Raw genomic sequence first — 22,115 nt, forward strand, 5'->3', positions numbered from 1 at the left:
ATCTCATGTTATACGCATGTAGCATTTCTTTTCATAGAGCAGCTGTGACATATTGTATTTTTTAAGCCTTCAGACTCCTAAATCATCTTTCTGCCCATGAAGAATCAGAGTAGGAAAAACTCTCTTTGCTTAGTTGAGTATTCAGTACAGTGTTAGGGAGACTGACGATAAAAAACACATTTACATTTTATGCTGTCACCATTTAACAAGCACTCTTACCAGAATTATTTACAACCAGTGCAACGGTAGAATAAGTTTACATTCCTTGATTACCAACATCACAAGCAACCAGCAGTAAGGAGTGCAGTGGGAGGATGAAGATGAAATCACATACAAAATCTGTGAAGGTCCACATGTTTTAGTGTTTCTTGTCTGCCTGGACTGGCTTTGTTGAAAATATTCCCACCACTAAGACTCTAAAAAAAGAGATAAACGGTTGCCTTGGTGGTTCCATTGTCAGTGAACTGCGTATGGCCTTCGAATACCATTTATTTGCAGCTGCATAGGTTTTATTCTCGGCTCTTATATCATCATATTTATCTCCCTGCTCTGTTTCCTGCCTCTGCTGTCACAGAAACCTATGAAATACTAGAGGGGACTGTCCACTAAAAACTATTTTATGGGAAATATGCTCTGTTTGGTTTTAAGAATGAAATGAGATAAGAATAACAAACTCACGACAGGACAAGGTTAATACCTGCCTTTGAACTTTATGTTGACAGAAAATATGCCCTAGAAGCTCAAGATCAGCTCAAACCAGGAATAGTCTACGGTCTGTTGTCTAAGCTTACATACTTTTGGAGAACCAAATGTCCAAAAGAAAAGTAGAAGACTGCACACTTATATCTTGCAAAATAGATCATCTGTACCCTTCATCAGGGTACAGATGACCAAATGTCCTCACATGAATTCCAGTGACTGAAGATCTAAATGCTGAAAATGTTGAAGATCAACTGATAGACTTACCTGAGGCTGAAGCAGTGATGCATAGAAGCAGGGCTAACAGTGCTGTGTGACCCTCCATCTCTGTAAAGTTTGTGTTTCAGGTCTTGGTTTGAGCTGAGGCTGGTGTGTAGTGTCCGGGCAGTGCAGCAATGACTGTGGCAGTGGATGAGCAGACAATTCCAGTCATAAAAGGTCGAAAGGTCAGCTAGGAGAAGGAGGCGGGGAAACAATGAAGAGACATGAATGGCTGATAAGGACGTGACCAACTGCCAATCATGGATGTCACTGTCATGCTCAATATAAAATATAACATAGTATGCTCAGCATACAATGTAAAACAGAACATTGTATGCACATGGCCAAAGAACATATCCATCCCAGGGGCTGCTGCTGGATGGCCACATGAAGCACAGATTAAATTGAGATTAGCTATGACTAACATGGAGATTAAATGTGCAGTTCACCCTTTACTGAGATCTTTGATTAAAAGCTGTTGCCTAAGCATTTTCACAGAAAGTCAAAAATCATTGACAATGACTGAGTTGCTTTTTGTTTGCTGATCAAATTAGTTTATTTCAATACGATGTTAGGATTTTCTGCTTGAAACGTTCCTACATTCGCTCTTTGTCTTCCTAGTGCACATTGAGCTTCTGAACTCACGGGTTATCTGGTGGTCAGTAACTTCTGGCCGACTTTGTCAGGAAGCACATCGCTTTCTTTAAATAATATCACAATGCCGAGATCTGATAAAAGGGAGACTGCTCATGTTATATGATTCATATAGAAGGAAAGGAAAAGCCTGTGTAAACTGTTTATGCACTTCCAGAGCAAAACATAGCGTCACGTTATTTCCCTGGATTGGAGCTCTTACTGTGGAAAAACATAATAGCCTAGGCTACACCGTGCCTGGGTCTATCTAAACCATCATATCAAGATATAGGCCTGTAGTTACTAAAAAGGATAAGTTAAAAATAGCCTAAATCAAAGGGGCTAAGAAAACAAAGGAAAGAAAACAGTTGCCATATTGATGGCCAAATATGAATAATCGAAAATAATAATCATTGGATCTATGAAGTGTATGAGCGGTATTATGAAATAAAATCCCTCACAGACGACTATTAGTCTGTTTGGCCATGCTTTCTTGGTTTTATAAATCAACTATCCCAGAAGCATTATCAGACTTTCTACTGTTATTATCAGACTTTCTACCGTTATTTAACCGGCTCATTCTGACATTTTTAAACAGACATCAATGGTCGAGAATTCAAGGAAATAGCATAATACTCCTCTCTCCCACATCAGGGAAATAAAATAGGCTACCTATCTCTTACCACATTTAAAAGTGAAAACAAGATGTGAAGCACAGAACTTACTTCAAAAGTAGGGTGCCTCTGTTGAAGTAGGTTTGTAATCCACGGGCGCCGATGTAGCTGCATTCAGTGATATAAACTCTTTCCAAACTTTCTGTGCCGTGTCTGGGCGGGCGCAGATTTACTGTTGTACCCCTCCCACTGGCCACAAGTTGTTCATAAACTCTGCTCATGTCAAAGCGGTGTCTCGTCTGATCAACATGAAAGGGAAGTGCCCTAACGAAAAACCACCACAATATTCCTATAATATTCCACAAGCGACTTTTAGTGTGTTTGTGATAATGAATAGTGGGTTTATACTAATCTTATCGTACTTTATGGTATTTTTATCTCGTATGTTAAAACCATAATATTCCTATAGGGACAACTTTTGAATGCGGGAAAATCAACAGGCCAATAATAGTAAGCCTTTTGGATTCTGAGGCGCAGTATTGTATATCACAATAACCTACACCGTGTGGATCTACAGGTTTAGACTGTAAGCAGCAAGTAGGATATTGTGGGTGAAGGGCGAGAACTAATGCCATGCTTTTAATATTTCCAGATAACTGATGATGATGATGATGATGATAATGATGGTGATGGTGGTGGTGGTGGTGGTGGTGGTGGTGATGATTTGTTGCATACCTCATATCTCTGTTAAGCATCTAGTAGGTACACTCGGGGACGTCGACCTCTCGTGGCGAGAGTAAATCAGGTTTTGTCGTCTAGTCACACTGTGCAAATCATCCATATTATAGACGCTTCAGTCTAACGTTGTGATTTCTATGTAGTCAATTAGGAAGTTGACCAGAGTCTCACAGCTACCACGAGGGACGTGAATTTTGCACACTGCATGAGTCATGACTATGCTATTCATATTTGTCATCAGTTTTCCAACGAGACAGACACTTTATAGTCACCTGGATTAGCAATATCCTACCATTGTCTTGTCCACTTTGACAGGAATGAATTAGATTCTGGACAGTTTATTTCGGGGCAAGTCATAGCCTACATTAGACTATAGTCTTAGTTAAAATAATACTAAAACACACACACACACACACACACACGCACGCACACACACACACACACACACACATGCACACAGAGCTAAATGTCTGTGTAATAGACGTGCTCTCAGAGACAAATACATTTCACTGACCTATTACAGGGCCATTATATATTTAAATTTCGGTCAGTGGGACACTTAACCAAATGAGTGTATGCTGTGCTAATTTTGCAAGCCAATCACATATTGTTACTGGAATGTAGCTGAATATGTGCTGAATATGAAATAAAGGTTTTGATTGGTGTGACATCAGCACGCATGCTGACATAGGGAAAGCTTTTCTAAAATGCCACCAATAATGCAAAAATACATTTCTGTGGTACACACTTGAAGTCTCAGCATTTCAAAATGCACAAAATGTAAGGCTGTGGAGGTCTATATGGAAACGTGTCCATATAGACATATACAGCGCGTTTCGCTGTAGTGTGTAAGGTACCATTTTAAAAATGTTTAAAATCATTTTAAATATTTTTGTAAATTTCTGCAGGATTTTAGGAAAAAAAAAACACATTCATAGCACTGTCCCAACCCATAGCTTGAGTGGAACAGAGGTTTTCATTTAGAGTAGGACTCTATCCAGCTACAAACAGTGCCCAGTATTAGGCTAGTTGTTGTTCATACCATATTAAAATGTATTTCAGGTACCAAAGTCATCTCACTTGAGGGAAGAGAGAATGAGAGAATGAGAAGAGCAATAGAGAAGTTTAAATAAGTGGGTCCAGGGCAGGGTCCAGGTTTAAGGTTTCTGATTTAAGGCGATATGGTTTACAATGTGAACTATCTCTCACACACATGTACATGCATGTACACATGACATTGTTCAAGTCAAGGCCACAGCTTGTTAAATTGTTAAAAATAAGTAAGTATTTCTACTTTACTTCATTGTCACTGTCAAAAAAAAGTTTCATTGCTGAGTAAAGCTTTTGCATTAAAGAGGAGCTTTTTTATTGATAAAAATTAATGGCTGTCCCGCTCACCCAAACCAAAAAGTGTCCCATACCTGATGTCACACTACACATGGCAAGGCAAGGCAAACTTTACATAGCACTTTCATAAATGAGTAAACTTGCCATGTGCATTTCATACGCAAGGCAAATTCAATGTGCTTGACATAAAACACAAAAAGTATATACTCCAGTATAGGAACAATGGTATTTATTATTTAAGGAAAGTGGTTGAACATGGGATGTGATATGATAGTAAGTAATATGATAAGATAACCATGGATACACATTAACATAACTCAAATGAGTAGAACTCAGTCTTCTTAACTTATTCAATAGGCATCAGTCCCTGGATTCAATAATAAGGCATCAGTCCCTGGATTCAATAATAAGGCATCAGTCCCTGGATATATTTGACAACATGCAAGTACATTCTGCATAAACTTTGTCAAATTGTTCAAATCATTCCCGTCACAAATCCAAATAAGAAAAACAGGGTCTACATCGGAGACATCTGCAGAAACATATGCGAGTGGTTTGGCATTTAAAATCCCTTACACCTCAATACCTACAGTCTGAACTGATTCGGTAATAATTTGGTTACCAATCACAACTTGGAGAGCCTTCCATATGATTTCATATTCTGTTTAATGTTTGTTAAAAGGATTGATTTAAAAATTGGCTTCACCAATGCTAAATGCTAAATTAATAATTAGACTATTCTTGGGGTAAACAATATCATCTGTTGCATATACTCTGATTAACTAAGCAGTAAAATGACAACCAGCTTACGTCTTAACTAATCATGCATGAGCGCAATATACCATGAAAAGCATATCTTTGCCTCAGTCATTTTTAAGTGAGCTTTATGCGCACTTGAACTTCAGATACCCAATAGGCCTAATTCACTTAATCCATGCTCGTCAGAGTGCTTAATGATTAGTCGGCATGTTACAGTACTTACACTACTGCAATCATATAAACATTGTAATGAATGCCTTGTATGCTCAGAATAGTTTATATTCTGCTTATTCACATTGTAAATGTGCCTTGACCTCATGCTCTCAGGAATGAACAGTATGTTACTACACAGTAAGGAGAATTTTACTTGACTTGTTTCCTGTGCTGCTTTATAAATCATTGCAACCCTCAAGTTGTTGACACCACTTGGTCATTCATTAAAGGTGCTTCATCACATCTGAGGCTGGCCAAAGGACACATATAGCTCTCTCTTTCGAGGTGTTTCTCTTCTGCCTGAGTGGCAACTGTCAGACAGCCCGCAACTCCACCCCCATTCCTATTGCTTTAGTAGTGTTTCAATAACAGGAAACAATCAGCCATCATCTGTCATCGCAGTTCAACGTGGGTTCCCGCACGGTGCCACTGGGTCTCCGTGTTGCCAGCCAGCCAGCCGCAGCACATCAGTGGTAGAGGAGAGAGAGAATAAAGTGTATTCGCCAGCTCACTGATTTCCCCGTCCTCCAAGGGGGATCTGAAGCATGGCCTTGTGCCAGCAATACCAGAGACTCAGACAATACCAGAGGGGAGATAGCCAGAAGCCTGTCCACCCAGCAAAGTCATTTAATACATCTAATAGCCTAAAAGACAGCTCATCAACGGGGCCTACATTATAGAAACATCCCATTTGCAAAATGTTATCTCATTTATTAATGTAATTTATGATTTTTGCCAGAAGTGCAGTTAGGACTCAGTTATGGCAGTGTTCCTGACAAATTCTGGATGGGAGACACTTTTGCTAAAGTAAGTAATTGTGGGAGCCACACATAATTCTCCGGGACAGTCCAAAGAGGGGTTATTTTCTCATATTCCATATTTTCATATTTCCCATAGTTCTCTCTCATGTGCTACTGTGATTAGGCTCTTTAAAGTGTACACCAACTTTGTCTTTGGTTTGGTTTTAATTTTGGTTTTAAAGAATGTCAGCAAGGGATCCCCTCCAATTCAAGGTAATGAATTTCGGAAAGACTACCTAGGTGCGTGGTAATTAGGACAGTTGGTCCAGTCATTCCATCGTCAGTTGGTAATAACTAGATTGGCGCACCTCAGTTTCTGTTATGGTGCGTTTAGATTACGGGCTACAAAACCTACAAAACGGTCCGGTATACCAAGCTACATTGTCGTCAACGGAGCAGAAAAGTGTTGCCCGGGTGGTCGTTGACGATTCATGTTGTCATCACATTGGGTGCACCAACTAATAATGTCATACTGTCATAGCTTTGTCATAGCTTTATCACAAAGCTTCTCACTACACAGAGGGACCAGGCAAGGATGCCCACTATCACTTTTTGCTGTGTTCATCAAACCACTTGCAGCAGAACTACGACAGAACTCTAACATTAAAGGAATCTAAACTAACCACACACACCATAAGATCGGCTTTTATAAAGACTTTTTCTACAAGACCCATCAAACTCTCTAAAAGAAACCAACAAGCTCATAAACTCATTTTCACAAGTATCTGACTACGCTATAAACTGGACAAAATCAACAGTTTCACCCATATGACAACTGGAATGCTGCAGCTCAAGAACCACTCCCCCGCTCCCCCTCTCAACTGGTAATATTAAATGTCTGGGCATAAACATTTCTGTCAGGCTGTCAGAGTTGTTCCACATAAATTTTATTCCACTTCTAAAAACAGTAGAAGATGACCTAAACTGCTGGACAAACCTGCCTCTCTCTTTAATTGGCAGAATAGCGACCATCAAAACATTCATACTTCCAAAGTCAACTACCTCTTCAAAATGATCCTCACACAACCCACCACTAACTGCTTCCAATCACTAGACTCCATAACTAGAAAACTCTACTGCAAAAAAATTAATAAATTGGCCACCTTACAAAAACACAAAAATCAATGAGGATTAGAAGTACCAAATTTTCATAACTACTATCTATCTAGCCAACTACAATACATCACAAATTGGATTCATCCCAACCAACAGAACATCCCATGGTTAGAAATCAAACAATCATTAAGTAAAGAAATCATTAAGTAAAGAAATCTTCACAACTGCTTTAAAATTACTGTAATTTCAACAACTCTGACAGCCTGGTGGAAAATCAACAAAAGTTTAGGATCCACAATGAAACCCTGTGAATACACTCCACTACGGCATAACGCAGACTTCTTACTCAACAACAACACCACTTCACCGATTCACCACATGGAAACAATCGGTATCACACATCTCCACCACATTTTCCAGACATACAACAGAACATATGGTATCGGGGAAAAAACAATACATTCTACAAACTGTACATTCTAGAATTACCATCAACAGCAACCCAACAGCAACTTAAACAAAAGCTTTCTCTACAGATACAAAAACAGTTTTTCTTGTACAGTCAGGCAACAAATCGTTCAACATTCTTGTCAATACTGGAATATGGTGATACTATTTACGTGCATGCAGCACCATCTACACTTAAATCATTAAAGGTTTTATATCATAGTGCTCTGAGATTTATAACAGATGACTTAGAACACATCACTGTGATTTGTACCAGAGGGTAGGTTATAGTGTCTCACATCACTTCTACAGTACAGGTTAAGGAATTGCATCACAAGATCTCAAGATTGGCTTGTTCTAGAGGTTCCTAATGATAATTTGGCAATAAGCTTTAAATGTTTTGCTCCAGCTAGATGGAATGAATTGCAGCAGGATCTGAAATAAGATCATCTGATTTGACTTTTAATGAGTTTAAACCTCAATGGTTGTGTACTCAATGGTTAAATTTGAGTGATTGGAGACATGGACATCTTGGCTTTGTATGTGTTTTTTGGGTCTTTTCATTTTGTGTTTGTGCCTTTGTGTTTTGTGTTGATGTCTGTTTATTTATTTATTTTAAATATATAGCTCTATATGTTTTTGTAGTCTATTCTTATTGTCTTGTTTTTTCACTCTAATATGTATTATTTGTCCTGTGTACACAAGGTGCACAGTTGCTAACTCTCATTGGACCACCCTGTATAAAAAAAAAGGTTAATTCCTGTACTTGTCTGCTGTACTGTCCAATAAGGCAGAACTGCCATAAAATAATCTTTAAAAAAAATAGTAGTTCATGTGCTACTGATTTAAACCATGCACATGTCCAGCCATTTGTTTATATTCTTAATCAGCACAGAGAAAATATAAATGCTGTAATATTCTCATAGGCTTGTCAATACGAGAATATGAATTAGGGTCTTTGACAAAAGGTTTGAAGCTATAGGACTGTAGCAGTTTCCCAACCTCTGTGCTGATACACCTTGATAGAGAGCAGGCTGAAGTTAGCATTGGTGATGACCAAATGAATTTCCTTTCTTTTGAGGTTTTTGACAAATGTTATCTCTTCACTTAAAACATTTTTTTTTTGTGGTTAATATACTGTTGTATCAGAAAATACAGACAGTCTTAGTAAGTTGCTTTGAACAGCACTATAAATGCCGTATACCCAGTACTCAGGAGGTGGCCTTGCTGGCTAATCCCCACATCGAATTCATAATAACTGGGGTGTTGTGATCCCTGGAAATAACTCAAGTCATTTTTGTAGTTTCAAACAGACAGAAATTATTACAAACTATTGTAAAATTGCAATAAATAGGCTTTAAATTTGGTCAGGATACAGCCCTGTTGGTTGTTGTACACTGAAGGTTCACTGAAGGAGCAGGAGTTTAAGAAGATAAGATATAAGTATGTTGAAATTTTTTAGGTCCTGACTCATAGGCCTGTAGCATTCTGTCTCTCTCACATTCACTCTTGATCTCTCTCTACTGTACGTGGTACATGATACCACTGCCACCTCCCTTCTTCTTTTTAGTTTTTTACCTTTCTTTTAGATAAGAGCAGCATTCCAAGCATTCAAGCAGCATCCCAGCTAACTTTATGAAAGTGCTTACTGATGCCTTTTCTTGATTGACTTTCCGATGGATACATCCTGTCCCCTTCAGCAGCACTTTTCCTCTTCCTCATCCCTACAGCGCCGAGTCATGATCAGAGCACTCCTTGGAGGATAGTCCGGATACATGTTAGAAAGTGTTTGCTAGGCCGATGACAAGTGTTTTGTCTGTGTGCGTGCGTGTGTGTGTGAGGTGTGAGGAACAGGAAGACCTGTTGGTCATCATAAGCTCAGTGGAAAAGTTACAATAACAATACTGGTTGTAGCATCATGTCCTGTATCCTGTTGTGTCAACATGCTCCAGCACCTTGACCCTGTTTTCTGAATATATATATATTCCCTTCTGCAATTTTGAAAACTTTGTCAAGTCCTTTGTTTGTGTGTGTGCGCATGTGTGTGTTATGTGTGTGTTAGTATGTCCACCAGTAAGCAGTACTAATATCAAATTCATGTAATTGTAAAGCGCATCTTTCAGATACCCTTTATGACATAATCAAGAGAATTAATAAAATACAGTATAATGCAATATACAATACAATGTCAAATTTCAAAAATATTTCTTATTGTTTAATTCCTTATTTGTCCATGTGTTACATTACATATACCACTCTACAGATAGCCATGAATGTTACATGTGTACATCTTGATGAATAAAGAACAATGTTTCTGTGTTAAAATATAGATGGATAAATAGAAATGAAGGCATGAAGTGCATTGTAGATTAAAAAAAGTAAATAAGAGGAATTGTCAATAGATAAAAAAAAAACAGTGGTTTACCAATGTGTCTGCTGTGGGTGAGCTGTGTCTGCCATTATTCAGTGTTTAGCACAGATCAGACAGGAGTCTACATATTTTCCCATAAACTCTGGGCTCCATATGCTGCAGGGTGAAGAGAGGTGGAACAGAGAAGTTGTGTAAAGTGCAGGCTGCCCCAGAGTAGGCACTGTACATTTAAGGTTTAGAGACGCAGTGACAGCTCCTGTAAATTCCGGCATCTGAGACTCACGCATCTCTATATCGGTCACTTTGATCACATTAACCTATGCACAATCCTCACACTCGGGTGTTAGAGTGGGAGACTCATTTTAATAAGTCCTGTAACTGCGGGTATTGGGTAAAACATTTTAGGAGGTGATGTTTTAATGAGATAACAAAATTGTTAAGTATCTGGCAGACTTCTATATCCTTCATTTTAAGATGTCACTTGCATGCTCACACACCCACACACACGTTTGTCACAGAGAATGTCGAAAAGACTTGAAGACACAAATGGATTGATCAAATGCTGTTGTAAGCAGACTAATGCGTACATTATTGGTGGTGATCTTTACACTGTAGATACTTATTGCTGGATTAGTAGGGTTAAGGCATCTCAGTTCCTTATTGGCCTTTTAATTATTAAGTAAGATGACTGAGAAGGTTGTTGTTGCTGTTGTTATTTTGTCCTCATGAGATGACACTGAGAAAAAAGACACCCACAGGCGAAGTTCATCCAGTCATGTTGTTTTACTACAGTGCATCAATAGCCTTGGCAACATGGCTAAAGACCTCATCCACTGGCAGCTCAGAGTCAACCTAGGCAAAGAGAGACAGACACAGAATGTATGTGACATGATATGTATGAGATATGACAGAAGATTAGTACATTTCTACAATTTTCTCTGGCATGGCTCCATATTCACCTTCCTGACAATGCCGCGGCTCTCATAATAGGCGATGACTGGCTCAGTGGCTTTGTAATACAAGTCCAGGCGCTTCTTGATGGTCTCCTCATTGTCATCAGCACGGCCACTGGTCTCACCGCGCTTCATAAGCCTCTTGACCATGGTCTCTGCCTTAGCATCAACGTACAGCAGCAGGCAGGGTTTGCCAATCTGTGGTGAAAAAGAAAAGTTTTTCCTTAACTCTTTTCCATGGCTGTGGGTAAAGAATGGAAATATGATGGTTTCATGAAAGGATGATGCAATCTGAATAGCCCAACGAATAACAGAATAGCTCTATTCCTTCATTTTGTGCAAAAAGAACTGACATGAAAGGCCTTTCATGTGTTTTGCCCTCAAAAACTGTGAGTTCTGATAGATTCAGAATCAAGACTAATGTCATCCCCTCTCCTACCTTCTTCTCAAACTCCTCGCCCTGTTTCACCTCACGGGGGTAACCATCAATGAGGAAGCCCTTGGAGACATCAGCCTTGGCAATCATGGCATCCTTGATCATGTCTAAGACTGTGTCCTGAAAGCAGATCCAAAACACTCTTCTCAACCCTTCACATTGATATGGCAAATATTGATAGAAAAATGCATTTCAAGAACTGAGAAATTTCCCACCCATCTGTGTAAAAATTGGTTTATGCACAAGAGGATAAAGGCAGTGGGTCGTGCAAAACAATAAAAGAGTAATTAATTTGCCCAAAACATATTTAATAAATCATATATTCATGCAAAACACCTACTCATTACTGTGTAATTTGCAGTTGTAATATTTTTTGGTTCATAAATTAGAAACGTGTTACTATATTGGTTGATAAATGAGCCCAACGATCATATATATTTGAATCTTATTTCCAATAAGTGTACAAGTGCAGCTATGAAAGTTCATTCTAGAAGTTCATTCTAGGAGTTTTGTGTATGCGGATGTATGCGGTTTAATATAGTTCCACTCTCTCACCAGGGGCACAAGCTCTCCCTTCTGCATGATGGCCTGGAGCTGCTTGCCCCTATCAGAGCCAGAAGCCACCTCAGCACGCAGCAGATCTCCAGATGACAGGTGGGTGTAACCATACTTGGTAACTACCTTCTCACACTGGGTGCCCTTACCAGAGCCAGGCCCGCCTGAAAAGGGCAGACGAAAAAATGAATACACACACATGCACACACACACACACGCACACACACACACACACAGATACGCACGGGTATAAGATGACAATGAGCTGATTTATTGAGGATAGTTTTGTAGCTAGCTAACTGGTAAACGTGTAGCTACTAATGTGTTAAAGTGGTGCAAGATGAGACAAATTGACTGATTCTACTCACCCACGACAAAGATGATCTTGGCGTCTTTGATTTTTTCTGAAATGAGCATGTACAGATCAGATTATGAGTCACGTATTTTTATGCATGATATAACAAGGCTTTCTTCAAACCAAAAGCTAAATTCTCTAACAAAGGATTTTGGTTACAAACCATCTTGAGAGCTGCATGTGTCATGGCCTGCGCTGGCATCAGTGGTAAAACATCCATTTCCCATGATTTTTTTGCAGGGCACTGAGTTCACTCACTCCCTAGGCTGTGTTGACTGTGCTTGCTCTGATGTAGGTTTGTGCCATTCTATTACTCAAACAGTGTTGCCATGGCAACTGTTGTTACCTCATAATGTTGTGTGGCCAGGTAAATTGTGTAGTATAACTGGTCACAGTGAACTACAGGCAAACTTTATCTAAATCTCACTTGCGCACAAAAAAGAAAAAGAAAAGAAAAAGTTGAAAAAGAAAAACAGTGATGCATTATTTTATTGTTTTCAACTATTTTGTATGCTAATATGTGCCTAAAATATCTTTTTTTTTGTAACATGGTTGTTGACTATTTGCAATGGCACAACAATTTAGAACCATTAAAATATATTTTTTTTAAATATAAAAAGCCAGACCTCCATAGTATTCTGAAAAATCACCAAAAGAGGGCAGTATAGACCAAGAAAACACAATTGGTCTACCTATACCATATACAGTACAGTATGTCTAAGTACATTAGACCACTAACCACTGACCATAACCATCATTAATCATCAATAATCAGGCCTCTTTATACATCATTAATCATCATTAAGCAGGCCTCTTTACCTTCAGTTAAACACAATGTATTATTTACCTGCCATTGTGTTGAGTTAGTTGAGGGTTTTTCCTTTAACTGAAAAGAGAAGAGATAGAAAGAAAAGGAAATAAGTGCAGTGCAGCAGATGTTTTGACAAGGGCAGACAGGCTACTATAGAATTTGAGTGTTACATAAATATTCTAACTATTCACAGACTCAGACCCACTCTAAGCATGACCATTCAAAACAACATTACCATTTCCATAGTGAAGTGCTATTGCAATCATCAGGAAGCCCTATTGCTATTCACTTCTCTTGCAGTAGCCTACTCTTTGTAGATTGGGTATCCTTCAACTTCAGACACTTCACTCAGCTGCAGTGCTTCCCTTTTATCATTCAGACATATAAAAACATTATTATTATTAGTTGTAGTATTACGGTAATAGTATTATTATTGTTGTTGTTCTTGTTGTTTTGTTATGGTTGTTATTGCTATCGTAGTTTTCATATGAGTAAGTTCTCTTCAAATACACCAATGCTGATTGTTATTTGAAGAATAATGTTTTAGCCCCGAGAGTGCAGGGGCTCTATGGATCACAATGTCGGTCGGTCGGTCGGTCGGTCGGTCAGTCGCTCTGTTCTCCACTTTTTGTCACGTGGGTTAAAGTGTGTTGCAGCAAATTAGATTGCAGACTCTCAATCGGAAGACCCAAGTTCAGACCATTAAAGCACAGCATCACAATCTGAGACAACATAACACTGATAGATACACTTTCACCACCTGTCACAGCAACAGTCACACACCCACTGCCACTGAGAATGGTGGTGAAGCAAACTCTGTAAGTAAGGAACGTGGTCCAAAGCACTGAAGCATTACTATATGTAGTATTTAGGTTCCATCCCAGATATAAAAAGATCAGTATTATAGTGCACAGCATTAGCTTCAACAGGAATTAATTACTACACTTGTAATTTCTTAACGAGACAAACTAAAATCACCACAAAACAGCAATTATAGTCCCTGAACACTTGAGCAGACGAGATTGCCTATTACTTTTGTATTAATAGTATTGAATATGTCCAAAGAGGAAGACAGCCTTACGGTTGCCTGTGCACCCTGCAACTCTCTTCCGGCCCATGTAAAACGACAGAGAGGAGGAGGAGGGAAGGAGGCTGGGTGAGTCAGTGGTGATGGCATGTGTAAACAGATACCTTAGCTCAAGTAGCTGCTTGCCTGCATCATGTGCCTTGGGTTGTAAATCAGTGTGTTTGACAGTCTAAATTTGCTTTTACTAAGGTCATAGTGAGGGCCTCTAACAAGAGAAGGCAGCACATTACAACCCATTTTAGCCTCTCTCCATTGGTTAAGTAAAGTAAAATTCAGAATTGATTTTAAAATTTGATTAATCACTTTTAAAGCACTCGCAGGGCTGGCTCCTTCTTACATCTCTGATCTTTTAACCCCATATGAGCCAAGGCGCAGTCTAAGATCCTCAGGCACAGGTCTTTTGGTTGTTCCACAGTCAAGGTTGAAAACAAAGGGTGATTGCGCTTTCTCCATTAGGGTCCCCAGACTGTGGAATAGCCTGCCTGGGGAGATTAGGTCAGCCATTTCAGTGTCTTCTTTTAAATCACTTTTAAAAACTCACTTTTACCGTCCGGCTTTTACTTGAACCTTTTACTGGCTTTTACCAATGTGTTTATAACCTCTGATGTCTTACCTTTTTATGTAATTTTGCTTTTTATTGTTATGTCTTGTTATGTACTTATTGTTCTCTATGTTTTGTAAAGCACTTTGTAACTGTGTTTTGATAAGTGCCAATAAATAAAGTTTATTATTATTATATTATTAAAAGAGTTTGGATAGATTTTGGCCTGCTCTACAAGACAACCAAAGTATGTGCAGCCTTCTCCCTCACTTAAACCATCATTTTTCCATTGTGCTTTTGGAATAAAATAGATTTCACCCATCAGGAGCTTTAGATTGATGTACAGAATTCATTTTCAATCGCAATGCCATTTACGCCACCTTTCTGGCTCCCTTTTATGCTCCTAAGATATTCACTTATTCACCCTTATGTTTCAGAGATATTCATCTTTCCATGCAGTTATGCATAGTCCAATTTTTTTTATGGTCCTGCCACCATGCTCAAGAAATTTATTTTTCATCTGTCATTTGAGCTAATGTATTTTTTCACATGAGCACAGCAAATAATGGAGCTATTGAAACCTGATCCAAAATCTTGCCTGTTACAATATATTATGTTATGCAACAATTATTTTACAACTCATAATAAAAGTAGATGCATATTACAGTGTGTCTTCCCTCACTTATAATGATGTAGTTGATCTCACTTAAAGCAAAAATTATGATTTTATGAAAAGGTCATGAATTACATAAGAATACATAAGAATTACACAGCTTCTAATATATTTGATGCCTTGATCTGCCACCAGTAAGGGACAGTATAGGACAGTTGTACAGTATTTTCAATTGAGTTAGGGCAACTATGGTATGGTGTGGGGTTACCGAAAGTGAAAGGGGTTACAGAATGTGGAAGGGGCGTGCGCACACACACACACACACACACACAAACACATCCTGCCCCGACCCCGCCTGCCCCCTCTTTCGTCTAGCACACCAGAACGCTGCTTTGATGATAGATCTCGCTCTCTCTCTCTCTCTCTCTCTCTCTCTCTCTCTCTCTCTCTCTCTCTCTCTCTCTCTCTCTCTCTCTCTCTCCTCTCTCTCCATATGCTCACTGTGGTCTAAGTTCCCTGGTACATGATTAAATGCGACAGAGGGAAAGGGTTTATTTCTCAGGTTACTTGGTGTCTCCTAGCTTGGGTTTAAGTGTCCTGGCATGATCCCCAGGTGATGAAAAGGACATACAGGTGCATCACTTAAAGGAACATTCAATTATGTAATATTCTGAGTATAACCATGGAAAGAGGAAGCATACACAGACCACAAAAAATGTATAATAATAATGAAAATGGGATATGCTGTATATATGCCTCATTATCCTGGCTAATATTGATATATCGCAACTATCACACTCGGATTTGTCTTTATCAAGATAATAGCTGATCCGGGTCTTTATAATGGGAATATGATACACTCCATGTTGATGGTATGATATCCATGGTATGGTATTTCTTGTTGATGGGTGATCCCATACATTATTATTATATGTCGCATGGCACCACTTTACAAGAGATACATACAAGAGTGGGAAAGTGAGTGCATTTAAAACAAATACAGTTTTAAACACAATCAAACAGTTGAATATGGTCACGTGACAATGTGTCTGTTTGCTCACTGGCATATTTTTGCTATGCAAACAAAACAGTTAGTATAGTGCCAGACTGATAAGAATATCTTGAGGGAGGTAGGGTATTAGAAAGGTGACAAAATTGTTTCATTGTAGCGGAAGTACAAGCAGACGTTGGAAATATGTGAATGGCAGAGAAGAAGAGAAATATCCACAGAGAAACATACTGTGACATCTGGGTGGCAAATATGTTTGCTTTCTAAAGTTCTATATATGTCAAATTACTGATGTTTGTGTTTCCAGGACTAAGAGGTGCTCCCTGGTTCACCATGAAAATAAGCCCATGCAGGCCAGGGTATGTGCCAAAGTTGTCAACCCTAATTGTAATTTAATACATCTCCTTGTGCTCTAATCCTCATCAGCACCACTCTTGGTCCTTCTCAGGTGGCTGGTTTTATGTTAAGGGCCGTTAACCCCGTGGTCTTTGTAAATGTCATTTGGAGGCGTGTGTCTGAGTCAGCACCGAGCCTGTTTGGGAATCCCACCCTGGCCTATTATGGTGCCAACTTCAGGGTCTCCTGCCTCTTTGGCATGCCAAACATGTTCTGGTTCTAATACAGTGCAACACTACCTTAACAGCTGGACCTACTATTATGAAATATATGACTGACTTGAAGTATGTGAATTATATTGGAATGACAACTTGAAATGTATGTGAAGCTGTCAATTATAGTTGTAGTGATTAACATTAAATTGCTCTCAGTGTGGCAATCGCACACAATACTGTGTGGAATTATGGAATGGGAACTTACTATACATTGAAATATTAAATGGTTTCTCTGGAATGATCCAATACATTTCCCAACAGAATGTGTATCAGTATCTGGTGAGAAAGTGTCATGTGAGATGTGGCAAGATGTTTGAACTGAGACTTCATCATCATTTGTGGACAAAGCCCTGTTGAAAAGAATGTTGTGGCAGGATTACATGGTTTGATGCATATCGTCCCCCTTAAAATGCGTGAGTCTTTTACAACTACATAAATAAGGCAGTACCATGCAATGAAGTGTACAGTTTGAATAGTATGAGAGAACTTGGTATTTTGGCACAAAGTGGGAGACAAGTTCAACCCATGTTCACAAATCTATGCATTTAGCTCACCTGTTGCAAAACAATAAAAAAATAAATATGATATCAGTTGCTTTGCAACTTTATCCCTATATTGAAATATAGCGATATTTGATTTCACCACAATCCCCCAGCCCACCCTCACTCCTTCTCTCCCATCCCACCCTCAAGCGTTATTACTGTTTTTCAAACATGCAGTCTAGCTATAAAAAGACCCACTGTCAGTCTGCAGCTGTTCTGGGATAGCATATCAACCATTCTCAAAAAGCATGTGGGGATGGACCTTTCACTGGCTCACACTAAAGCCAATGGAAGTGAATACACAATATTTAGCCATAAGCACGATACATTATTACAACTGCAGTCTCCTCATTCACTACTGGCTTCTGTAGTGCTCTGCACTTTTAATGATTGTACTGTCCCTTTAAGGGAGAACAGGAGACCTTTTTGACGTCAGTGCAGTGTGAGATATTCCATGTTGTTTGTGAAAGGATGGAGAGACAGAGATGCACTATTAGTTGTGACTGTTCTTTCATTGAATGTGTAGGAATTCCTGATTGTGTGTGTTTTAAGCTGCAGACTTTGGTTCTCTGGATGTGCATCATCTACTCACAGGAATCAATAACAGTCAGCCCCAAACCAACTGCTAATGACCACTATTGGAATTAGAAGCATGGCAGTGAAATTTAAACACCAATGCAACCTGTGTTGAAAATGGCACTTAATGGATCTCGGCAATTAAGAGGCAGAGGAGCATGTTTGAACATTATTATATTGGAGGCAAAGCAACTGCAATGAATGTCAGAGCAAATATATGTATTTGTCACAAGGCATGAATAAGACTCAATTATATTGATATGTTTGTTTGTTTGTTTTTTAGCAAAATTAAGTATGCCAGATATGGAAATTCTCTGATCCAATTAATCTCTTAGTCGTTATGAATGGCACTCAAAATTACATTTATCTCATTCCCATCGTTAGGCTATGTCAGGATCTGCTCTATACAGAAATGTCAGCTGCCAACATCCATCAACCATCCAAAACAGTGTGCCTATATTAAGTGGCTCAAGAAATCCAATGCCACTCAATTTACCATTCTACTCAGCTTCTCTTACTTTCGCTCTCACATCCCATCAAACAGCCCTGCCCACTCTCTCTGCACACTCTCTCGCTCTGAGATATTTTTATTCTTCACTCCTTCTGACAAAATTATTCCCAGTCTCTGCCATTTCCTGCCTGCTCTTCCTCTATGAATTCTTTGTCCTCTGTACTGACCTCTCTTTCGTGGTGCAGCTCTAGATCCCAGTGCAGGAGGCTGCTGTCCCTGGATCCCTGTGCGTCTGAGCAGTCGTCCCGCTGCACGGCAGCCCTCCCTCCCCCATTCTATGCCTTTTTATAGCTCAGCTCAGCCTGCATTGCATTCTGGGTAAGAGGGAGCAAGAACAGAGAGGGAGAGAGAGGAAGAGGCAGTGGGAAAGTGAAAGGCAGAAGGAGAGAGGGAGGGCTCTGGCAGTATGCACCACTGTAAGTGTTAATTCGGGTCATTAGGTGACGAAAGGCTCCATGTGAATTCACTTCGCTTCACTGCTTCCTTTTAAACTTTAAATTTTGTGCTTCACTTACAGTTGGGAGTTGTCTTGTATTTGATGACAATATATATGTGTATGTGGGAGTGTGTGTGTGTGTTGGGTGTGTTGCTAATCAGGGAGAGACCATGTCAGTGAGGAAGTATGTTGAAAAGGGGCAGATTATCAGCTGTCAGCAGATGGATACTTGGTTCCTTTAATATGGAGACAGAGAGAGTGTGCAGCCACAATTATGGTAGCAGGCACTTATGTACTGTAGATGGTCTGGCCCAGCAAAAAATTGGACACAGGAAATATTTTGTCCTTGCATGGGAGTAGGTCTCATTATCATGATATAGGAGTGGTTTATACAGTATACTACATTTTTAAAGAAAATACCATCCTAACCTAAGGGACTATAAGTGCAACAAAAAGGAAAATGCCCCATGTGTGTATGAAAAAAATGAAAAAACAAGCTGAATAAATAGCATTGCCTTTCATTGCATTTTTTACATTGTTGCTCAATCTTGGTTATGCAAACCAAATGTTTGCTTAGTCCCTTGCGCTTTGTTCCACCAAAGATTACAGATCAACATACCTGGCCAGTCCACTGATTTTGCTGTTCTCTGTACTTCTCTAATGGAGGTGATGATACCCATGTACTTAGTGTTCCTCATGTCATTTTCCTAAGCTTGAAAAGAGGAGTAATTGTCTGCACCTAATATTGGTGTAATCACAACAGTGCATACAAATCAACCCTATTAATTTATCTCACCATGCCTTTCCATTTAACCACCTAGCCAAAACAAAGTGACAGCAGAGCCAAATTAAACATCTGAAACATTTTATTAAAAGCATGGGGGACATCTTCACGTCCTCAAATGGAACATAAATACAAAAAATATATATGTACATATCATGGCAGTGACAAATAGAAGCGTACCGAGTAGTTCTGAAGCATGTTGATCCATGAGGAACAGAAGAAAAATGGAATGATATATTAATTGTACGTCCCTATGAGTTGTTTATCAGACAAAGCGAGATGAATCACACATGAACACCATGTACTTGGTTCATGACCCATTCAGTCAGGTTCATGATACATCCAGGTACAGAACTCAACATCTCTTGAGTTCATAACCTTTGAGGTACAAAAAAGAGGTATGCACTACTTCTGAATGAAATGTAAGCCCCAAAGTGAGGTCAAACATTTTAGTACCATTGCACAGATGTTCTGTACAGCAAACTGTTTCCAACACGATGGAAGCCAAATTTTAATTTTCTTTCTTCAGTTTGTCCCTCTGTTTAGTGGATTTTGCTGTACTTCAGGGGAGTCAGATAACAACAAATGAATAGAAATATACGCTAGGCACTAATTGTTTTTGATGATACACTGTAACCTTTACAAAATCATCTGCAAAAATATCCAACGTAAATGGTACAGTTAGCAAAAGCTTGTCACTGAAATAAGAGGAAAGTGCTCAAAATCATCATACTTACTGAGCATAATATTATTACAACCTTGTCCTTCAAAATATTCAAAAATAAGGAATGCCTTTTATCCCCAATGTCAAATGGACCTCATTCTATATATCAGAGTGTTAGTACAAACTTTTGACCACGGGGAGGCAGTGTATCAGCAGAGTGAAACATCATCATCATCTAAAAGCTAGAATTAGCATGGTTTAACATTGTTCATGGCATCAGACTTCAAGATTTGAGACATCCATCTGCACTGTTTCTAAATTGAATGGATAATGGGATTAAGCAGTAGTCTGTTACCAGTTGTTCAAAACGTTCGTGGAGCTTCATTTATCAAGCTGTTTTTCTTTGCAAAACTCTAATCCTGAATCTATCAAATAAACAGCTCTTTGAAAAGTTTTGTTCAATAATCTAGTAGACTAATACATTTTCCACAAAGATAATTGGGGCTGCCAACAATATGGTGAATTTGTTGATTTAAATGACAATGTCAAATGATGTTCCTTTGTCTAAGTAAGGAAACAATGAATTATCAATGGTGATTTGCAATGCTCTGGTTATCAGTCAATGGATTGTTAGAATTGACTGAAGCTGTTTGTCTAACACTGGATTCCATTTAACTAGGCTACTGATAGCCATCCCTAATACTGCTTACACAAATAACACCAGTTCTCCACATTAATCCTTCATGTTTTATGCCCATCATCTGCTTCTGAACAACACATCTTACAATTGGTAATACAATCTGAGTCTGAAAAAAATGCTGATTAAGGCATTAGATGGGGTAAATATCTATTGTTTGTGTTTATCATGTTAGCATTCCAAATTTTCAACACCCTACCTTAGATCTTCTTTCCCACATGACCTAGCTTAAATTCTGCTTGTTTTGCTATTGCATTTACACACATTTAAAAAATTAATACATTGACCGACATTTGACAGGGCACCACCTATTGCACATGAGATTTGTCTTGTCATTAAAAACCTAGTTAATTCACCCCTTCAATGTTGGCTCATCCTTCTTTCATTTCTTCTGGTTTTATCGTATATTGTGCAGCGTTGTTCACCAAGTCCTAGCTGGAATATCCACTAGGTGGCTCTGGATCAGGGGACGGAGGGCTGTCCTGGTCATCTGTGGGCAGCTGGACGCGCTGCTCGTCCATGCGCTTGGCCTGCACCCTCTGGATTAGACTGAAGAAATCCTCATCAGGCACTGTGGGGGCATGGGGGCCTGCTTCTGGTGGGGAGCACCGCTGATCATCTATCCTCGAGGACTGTAGTCAGAAAGACGTACAAATTGAGAAAATATAGGCAAATGTTTGACAAAGCAAAAATACACTGAAAGCCCGCACTGGACATTATGCAACTTTATAAGTATTCACAATCTGAATTAACTAAGTATTCAAGAGGAAAGTACTGCTTTAGAATCAGTTTTTCTTTCAGATGATTGAATGAGAAGGTGGGCTTGATGGTTCTCCTTATCTGTAGGCAGTGGTGGTCCTGGCATTTTGATGGTCTAGGCAAGATCATGCAAAAAAAATAATCATATGTAACAACGTTGTTACGCTATTTCTTTTGCAAATAAGGCAATTCGCAGCTGTGTCATCTATATACCTGGGTACCAATGCATGTGCTTGT

The 22,115-nt window shown here is 39.1% G+C and overlaps 3 protein-coding genes across 6 annotated transcripts in view; all 3 read right to left on the bottom strand.

The window, feature by feature from the left end:
* eng (endoglin) overlaps positions 1-2,376 on the bottom strand; it is a 50,669-nt gene extending 48,293 nt beyond the window's left edge. The window contains exons 1-2 of the mRNA XM_071900893.2: positions 2,319-2,376; positions 967-1,150 (exon numbers count right to left, since the gene is read on the bottom strand). Of these exons, the coding sequence (XP_071756994.1) occupies positions 967-1,024 (58 nt within the window). The 5' untranslated portion in view covers positions 1,025-1,150; positions 2,319-2,376. The remainder of the gene's footprint in view (positions 1-966; positions 1,151-2,318) is intronic.
* An 8,326-nt stretch (positions 2,377-10,702) lies between these two features.
* ak1 (adenylate kinase 1) lies at positions 10,703-18,812 on the bottom strand. 2 transcript variants are annotated; one of them, XM_071900895.2, is made up of 7 exons: positions 18,706-18,812; positions 13,085-13,123; positions 12,251-12,286; positions 11,883-12,046; positions 11,331-11,447; positions 10,898-11,089; positions 10,703-10,790 (listed from the first exon to the last, which is right to left on the bottom strand). In XM_071900895.2, exons 2-7 carry the CDS (start codon positions 13,089-13,091, stop codon positions 10,725-10,727), a joined length of 582 nt encoding a protein of 193 aa, XP_071756996.1. In that variant the 5' UTR covers positions 13,092-13,123; positions 18,706-18,812; the 3' UTR covers positions 10,703-10,724. The 2 variants fall into 2 exon arrangements, with proteins under 2 accessions (XP_071756996.1, XP_071756995.1); XM_071900894.2 differs by lacking the exon at positions 18,706-18,812 and adding an exon at positions 14,130-14,165.
* Positions 18,813-19,822: 1,010 nt separating this feature from the next.
* gpsm1b (G protein signaling modulator 1b) overlaps positions 19,823-22,115 on the bottom strand; it is a 40,239-nt gene continuing 37,946 nt past the window's right edge. For all 3 annotated transcript variants that reach the window (XM_071900890.2, XM_071900891.2, XM_071900889.2), the window contains exon 14: positions 19,823-21,751. In XM_071900890.2, coding sequence (XP_071756991.1) covers positions 21,551-21,751 — 201 coding nt within the window. In that variant the 3' untranslated portion in view covers positions 19,823-21,550. The remainder of the gene's footprint in view (positions 21,752-22,115) is intronic.

Source organism: Centroberyx gerrardi, chromosome 2 (genome assembly GCF_048128805.1).
Source record: "Centroberyx gerrardi isolate f3 chromosome 2, fCenGer3.hap1.cur.20231027, whole genome shotgun sequence".
Lineage (NCBI taxonomy): Eukaryota > Metazoa > Chordata > Actinopteri > Beryciformes > Berycidae > Centroberyx > Centroberyx gerrardi.

Bases quoted from the DNA above. Each gene is read 5' to 3' on its own strand.
- ak1 (XM_071900895.2), bottom strand. The intron at 11,448-11,882 runs GTGAGAGAGTGG...ATCTGCTTTCAG, and splicing joins AGGGAGAGCTTGTGCCCCTG to GACACAGTCTTAGACATGAT. The intron at 11,090-11,330 runs GTAGGAGAGGGG...TTTTCACCACAG, and splicing joins GCGAGGAGTTTGAGAAGAAG to ATTGGCAAACCCTGCCTGCT.